Here is a 7,500-nt window from a genome sequence, read left to right on the forward strand (position 1 = left end):
AGGTATGTACATGTACACTAATATGTGAAGACATGTACACACACATGTATAATATATATATATATATGTATATGCAGAGACATACTCATGTACACATGTACAGATAAGTGCACAAACCTCTACATACACAAACATACACACATACATATATACATACACACACACACACACACATGTACTCATAATGCTTGTCTGTATGTTTGTCTTTCTATGTCTCCTCCCACTTTCAGCACACTCTTCTTCTCATTAACACTTTTTCTTCTTTACTTTCCCCTCTCTCTCCCTTGTATATTCTCTGTCTGTCTGTCTGTCTCTCTCTCTCTGTCTCTGTCTCCCTTGCATGTTCTCTCTTTCTCTTTCTCTCTCTCTCTCCCTTGCATATCCTCTCTCACTTTCTTGTAACATACCACTACCTATCTATCTATATATATATATATATATATTCATCTTTCTATCTCCCCCTCTCTCTCTCTCTCTCTCTCTCTCTCTCTCTCTCTCTCTCTCTATATATATATATATATATATATATATATATATATATATATATATATATATATATATTTATCTCTCTATCTACCAACCTGTCTATTTGATAATGTGTATCTTGGAAGGCAATATCTAATTGGTTTTTCCCTTAACCCCTTAATTTACAGCATCGTCCCTACATAAATTCAGCCCCCGAATTAGTTTGATGCTGTTACAGCCATCTAAATCCCTCAGATGTAATTTTGCTAAGATAAACCTTACTAATCGACGATTTGTTAAGTAATCCAAATAGTTTACCAGTCCTGCACTTGATGAGTAAATCTATAGACTATGTGCCTCTAATCTGATAAATATATGATCTTTTATCAATTGTTCGATGGATCCAGGTGTTAGCGGAGTTCATCATGGAATATCGCTTTGTCACATTTCTTTGACAGGGGAAGGATAGACAGATCTCGTTTGGTGGGTTATGACAAAGGATATAGTGTGGTATACAAAACTGAGTTAACTGAGAAAAGAGAGCTGTTGTCTCTGCCGAAGACTTCGCCATTTTCAGGTCACACGTGAAAAGAAATATAGGGATGAAGAGAGAAGTGCTTCACTTGCTCAATCGGCCTTTCTTAAATATGCGTTTGTACATTTGAAATGGGGTTGAAATTTGGGAGAGATCGCTCTTCCGCGATTGCTCTGATTGGGCCAATGTTACAAACCTCTTTTGGAAAACACATACACGTGCGCGCGCGTGCACACACACACACTAAAGATCCCCATGTATATGTGTTTGTTTTATTTCATTTTGTTTTTATTCATCTACTCTATACGTTAAGATGTTGAGTGCTATTGCATTAAATCTAATTCATTGTGCTCTCTTGCAGATTTGTGTGTGTGTGTGTGTGTGTGTGTGTGTGTGTGTGTGTGTGTGTGTGTCTGTGTGCTTATATACAGCTGGTGTTGGTTTGTATAGGCAAGAGTTTTTTATTTTAAAAATTCGACAAAAGCAATGCCGTAAATTTGCCGTGGGAAGTGGAAAATCCGATGTTTCTGACAGAGTCTTTCTGCAGTTTCCCTTCTATCAATTTTCTTTGAAGAAGGACTCTATCCGAAACATTGTACTTCATATACATATCTACACATGTGTAACGTTTCGGGATTAATATTGTAGAGCATGAAGAACTTAGGTCTAAATTTAAGGTGTAGTATATGTCTGATTGTATAATTGTATAATTCACTGTGTGTGTGTTTGTGTATGTGCGCGTGTATGTGTGTCTTTCTGTCTGTATGTTTGTTTGTGCGTGTGTGCGCGCGTATATATGTTGTCCGAAACAGTAAGGACATTTGGTAACATGACTGAAGAAAGAAGGCTACGAATGAACTAGTCCTTTTTTCTCCTGTCCTTCTAATTGCTGTTTCTCCTGTCTGCTTTTGTATCGTTTATTTGTTCGAATGTTTTACTGTCCTCTATTGCGTTTTTGTTCCATTATAGTGTGTATATGCATTTATTTTACTAATCATCTGTTGTATTTATTTCAGAATGTCAATGATGGAATAACCATTTCACGCCGTCTGTCTGCTTTGCTGCCCCTTCTTCGGATTTCTTCTTACTTCTGACAAACCAAAGTAACATACGATAAATCGTATAACCGAAACCGGAACTATCTCAAAAATTGCCGTAATTAAAAGACAATATATATACATAAACACAGAATATAGATATAAATATATCCGTACCTATATCGAGCTATAAAAGACAAAAATGTTGATACCAAAGAAATACTGGATTGCTCTGTTAGTGTGTTTCTGTTTGGTGGTGCTGGCCTTATGTGAAAGAACACCAAGAGCAAGAAAGAAAGGTACGGTCACCTTTTATTTTGATTTCGTAAATTTCTTCTTGATTTTTAGTCCCAAAATCAGTTCCTCTGGTTAGTCTCTGGAAACCACTGCAAGGAAATTGTTTAACCTAGTTTGAATTAAGCTTGTATGTAATAAACTATTTTGTATTGAAATTTATTAATACTGATGGACACCACCAGATGGCCACACATTTTCATTAGGCTCTAAAGGAGCCAATGAAGGAATCTCGACGCGTAGCAGCCAAATCTTTCTCAAACTACTCTGTAGCTTCTTAAAAGAGGAAGAACACATCGGATAAAAAGATACTCTTAAAAACGCTGCTATCACTGACAAAATGACTGGTTGGGCGTCAATGGAACGCCTTTGTGACCAAACAAAATCTACGTCTGGTGCTGACCATTTGTATATGAGAGTTTCTCACTAAGTATTTCTCTGAAGCCTTAACTTTGATTTATAACCGTTTCTTCTTCTCCAAACCACTCTCCATAAATAAATTTTCAAAAATACTTGTAACAGTACTTGAGTAACGGCCTTCTTATGGGTCGTGCTGAGCTAATTCCAACCAGCAAATTCACAAAACTGCTAAGGTGAACTGATCCCACCCGGATATTATAGACACTGATATGGAGAAAGTCACTCTGTCAAGATTCTAGCGGCTGTGACCATGTATTCGGGTACTTTACGTCGATTCAAAATTTGATTTGATCGAACTAAAGTACGTTTTCAGCTACCCACCACATCATTTACTCCAGCCCAGGAAGTTGCCCTGGCCTAGTTGCATCGTGGGTGAGTTCGCCCAATATGCTGACCAAACCAATGGAGGTGCACCTTTTGAGCAAGATTCGTTGAAGGAAACTGCCTTGATGAAAACAAACTTCAGAACTTGACACAGAATCCAATGCATGAACGCAAAAGATTCGGTTAATGTAAAGTAGACAAACGCTTCCGTCATTGTCTTTGGTCATGTCTTGTAGTCGTTCGGCAGGATGGCATGAACGAGTGTGCAGACTAGACACGAACTGTTATGGTTACAAAGACCTTCGACCTTAACGAAAACCAGCTTTGAAGATAGTAGATACGGTTGATGCGGACAAACATCACATCGCTGTCCTGTCCTTACATCAGTGGAGGTAGAACCAAAGTATTTGAATCAATCGATATCTTCCAGAATTTCGCCACTAAGAATGATAGGGACCTTTCTCACATGACTATAGTAATGCAGTTCTGTCAATCTTCAAATAGAAAATACAACTGGCTTCATTGCTTTGGTTTTAAGGGAAGTGTTTTCTAATTGTTGTCATTAATTTTCTCGCCATTCTATCAAACTTATTGATTTTTTTTTTCCAATCACCATCCTAATTATCACGTTAAGTTCAGAGATTATTACTGCTCATCTAATCTATTAATGCCTTGTAATTGCGCCTCGGTTTTAATTTCGTCGTGGCTATTGAATACAATTCATTTACTAAATTATTCATTATCGGTTTTTTTTTTTAATTTCCTTTTGTACTTTTTCCAGTTTTTCTCTGTATTCTTTCAGTCATTTATTTATTACTCGTTAATAATATCTGTTGTAGGCCAATGCATTTTTGAATTCCATTATTCTATCAATCTACGACTGCTTTACATTCATCTTACTTGATACGTGTCACTAACTTTTTCAGTAATCCTTCTTTTGTTGTCCTCCTCCATGGGTTTAAATAAAAGGGTTGCATACGGGGGCTTCAACGCATCTTTTTTTTCCTCCTTAGTTTCGCTTGATGATGGTTCCCATTGTCAGTTCCAAGCACGTTTTATTCCTCCTCTCCACTGAAGAGCTGAATAAGTAGCTGAGGAAGTAACACTGGAGTTGTTTCCGCAGTTTCCATATTCTTGTCAGTGCAACACGCTTGACATGTAGTGCTCACAAGAGATGTATTCTCCTTATACATACATCAATTATCAATAGAACTTCTTGTTTCTCACTTTATACTGAACAACTTTTAACGGTATAAAGTGGATTTTGCTATCAGTCACATTCATGATAAGAATTGCCTAACTTACTTTCCTTTGACGAAAATATTTTAGAGAAGTGAATTTTCTATCCGGCTGTTTTGTGACTAAACAATGGAACGGACAAAGCTGTGCAGGGTTTCAAATGATAAAAAAAAAAAATAATAATAACCTGAATAATTTTTGCCACAAATGTATGTATCATAATAATCGAATTTGAAAATTCCATAGTGTTTATATGTGACGGGTAGAAACGAATGCGAAATTCACTCTTGCATTATCTAAAACGGGTACCAGTTAAGCACCGGGGTCGATGTGATCGACTAACCGACTCTACCAAAATTTGAAACCATTAGAGTGAATTGTCAGAGCATCGGTAAAAATGCTTTACAGTTTTTCTTCCAGCTCGTTGTGGTCGGAGTTCAAATTCTGCGGCGGTGAAGTTAGCCCTTCATTCTTTCGGAGGATAAAAAATGTACCTGTGGATGTGTTCTGCTTTAACTCTGCCCATAAAATTGGTGGCGTTGTGACTAAATCAGAAAGAATTAATAAAATAGGGTATTGACCACAATAGGAATCGAAAACATGCGAGGTGTCACAATATTTTAGCATAGTGAGGCAATTAGAGCTATGGCCGTAAGTTCTCTGACCATACATGCACGTTTAACACTTACAATACACAATGTCTGTGTAGGTTTGGTTTCACGTGAAGTTCCACAACACAGTCATCTTCGGCGAGTATCTTCTACATTGGCCCCAAGGTGACAGATGCTTTGTCGATGAATTTGGTAGACGGAAACTACTCAGAAGCTCATCACGCCCGCGCGCATGTGTGCCACTCCCAACGCTTGATAACCTTTTGCTGGTTTCCTGACTTATTGTCACAGTAAAAGAGACGATGGAGTAATTTGCAAACTAAAGGGAAAAAACGAAGTACTGGGGACGATTTGTTCAATTAAACGCGTCAAGGCGGTGCTCAAGCATGGTCATTTTTTAAAATATGGGTATTTATTTATTTTTTTCTTCTTTCTTAGCACCCAGAGCACCCCAGTGGAAAAAGCGATCCCCACCAAAGAAAGGAGATTCGCTCGTGACAGTGGCGGCAAAGAAGACCTTGAAACTGGATTGTTCGGCTCACGGGATACCAAAACCAAACATCACTTGGACAAGGGAAGGAGTCGATATCAAACGTATACCAAATTTGAAGGTAATTACACACACACACATACACACATGCAGAATTTCGTCTGCTTATCGTCCGATTTATTTTTTCACTTTTACAGGTGTTTTGTTTTATTAACAACAAATTTTTACAAGAAGAAAAAAATGAGAAAAAAAAAACATTAGAAGTATAAGAAAAATCCATAGATACCACACCAAGGAAACAAATAAAAAGAAGAAAATGGGGGATTAAACTGCCAGAGATGGGCGGGGAGGGAATGGCGGGTTGTGCACCCCAGAAAAAATGGCGTGTTCGGACGCGTCTCGTGGACATGACTGCGCAGGTATTGCCCCGAAAACGGCCAGCAACACTCGCTGCAACAACCGCTCCACGTTGTGGGGCTCATAATTCTCTGTTTCAAATACGCAGTAACCAGATAATTGTGAAAATGAAAGAAGTAGCTAGACAAAGGAAAGTAATGCAATGACTGGCAGTTATTGTATTTTGGTGTGGTTCATTCACAGCGTGAGAGGCATACACAAACGGGCCGCTACCGTCCATGAAAATGAAAGTTTTATTAGTGAAATTTTCTAGAGATAAGCTTCAGATGATGTAGATTAGGATTATATCGTAATTTGCTGAGAAAAAAATTTTCCAGAAGTTAGGGATAGGAGTTTTTAAAAAAATCGCACAAGTCGGTTTCGCTTCCTCATAACTTTCAGAAAATTGGGTATTTTGTAATGAAATGTTCTACAAATACCTTTCAAAGTGCGTAAATTAAGATTATACAGGAATTTGATGCGAAAAGAAAAATGGTGAGCACGAGCACATACATACTGACAAAATTTTTTCAAGTTTCATTTTGTAGATATGTGATGTGTTGTCAGTATGTATATGTGTGGACCAACCATTTTTTTTTTTTTTTTTTTCATTTTAATTTAAAATTCCGATGTACACGTAATCTACAAATCCTGGAAAGTATTTGTTGAAAAGCTCGTTACAAATTACCCATTTTTCTGAAAGTTATGAGGAAGCAAAACGGACTCTTGTGAATTCTCCGAAACCCCTCTCCCCACTCACAGAAAATTTTTCAAAACAAATTCCGATATATTCGGAATCTACACTATCCGAAACATATTTACAGAAAGTTTCATTTAAAAAATAGTTAATTTTCTGGAAGTTATGAGGAAACAAAATCAGGGGAGGAGCACACATGTGTAGGTATGTCGACTGGGATATGAGTGAGCAGTTGGGGTACAACGTAGGTAGTGGGAGGTTGTGGGGCCCGTCTGCCTGGGGTGACGCTTTTGAGAGGCTCTATGGGTCTGCTGTATAGCTTTTATAGGGTCGAAGAGACAAGAGGGTGGTAAACTGAAGGGCTTCCCCGGGTAGTACACACTGTAGCTACGCCATTGGACTTGGGACGGTTAGAGCACCGAACACTTGCTGTCACACTCCTGATTGTTTTGTGGTGCCAGTGTGCAAGGAAAGTGCACGGAAGACAGCAAAGTATTCATCTTGGGAGAGATGAACCATTTACACACACCATATGATACCATTTTAAAGATTATTGTGAGGCAATATTCTTTGAGTGACACTTTTAGGTCTGCTATATATAAAGACTTTGGGGTCCCGTGGTAGGGCACAGTAAATTCCAGATTTCCCCGGGTGGCACAAATGTTTGCCAATCTATATCAAAACTTAAAATTGGGTTATACCGAACCTTCAGTACCGTCCTCGCAATGCTTTCCATTTGGCTGAGAGCTGGACCTGTACTACAAGCTGTTCTCCATAACCCCACCATGTCAGCAATACTCAACTAAACCAAACTCTAAAAGAACGGATTCTTTTCTTTCTCTGAAGAATCTATCCTGAACTATCTCTAATAAATAGTGAGGATTTCTTTCTACAGTGGCAGAAGGCCAGAAATGTTACGGAGTGCAAAACACAATAGCTGTAGTAGAGCTTGAATTAATGATAAGAAACTTCACTAAGTAACTTTCCGAAAG

General features: G+C 38.1%; 1 protein-coding gene across 1 annotated transcript in view; it reads left to right on the top strand.

Moving 5' to 3' along the window:
* Window positions 1-7,500, top strand: part of LOC106871629 (fibroblast growth factor receptor 1) — a 410,995-nt gene that overhangs the window by 376,112 nt on the left and 27,383 nt on the right. Inside the window, exons 5-6 of the mRNA XM_089358087.1 lie at window positions 2,017-2,336; window positions 5,364-5,536. Of these exons, the coding sequence (XP_089214213.1) occupies window positions 2,240-2,336; window positions 5,364-5,536 (270 nt within the window). The 5' untranslated portion in view covers window positions 2,017-2,239. The remainder of the gene's footprint in view (window positions 1-2,016; window positions 2,337-5,363; window positions 5,537-7,500) is intronic.

Source organism: Octopus bimaculoides, chromosome 9 (genome assembly GCF_046866305.1).
Source record: "Octopus bimaculoides isolate indiv1 chromosome 9, ASM4686630v1, whole genome shotgun sequence".
Taxonomy (NCBI): Eukaryota; Metazoa; Mollusca; class Cephalopoda; order Octopoda; family Octopodidae; genus Octopus; species Octopus bimaculoides.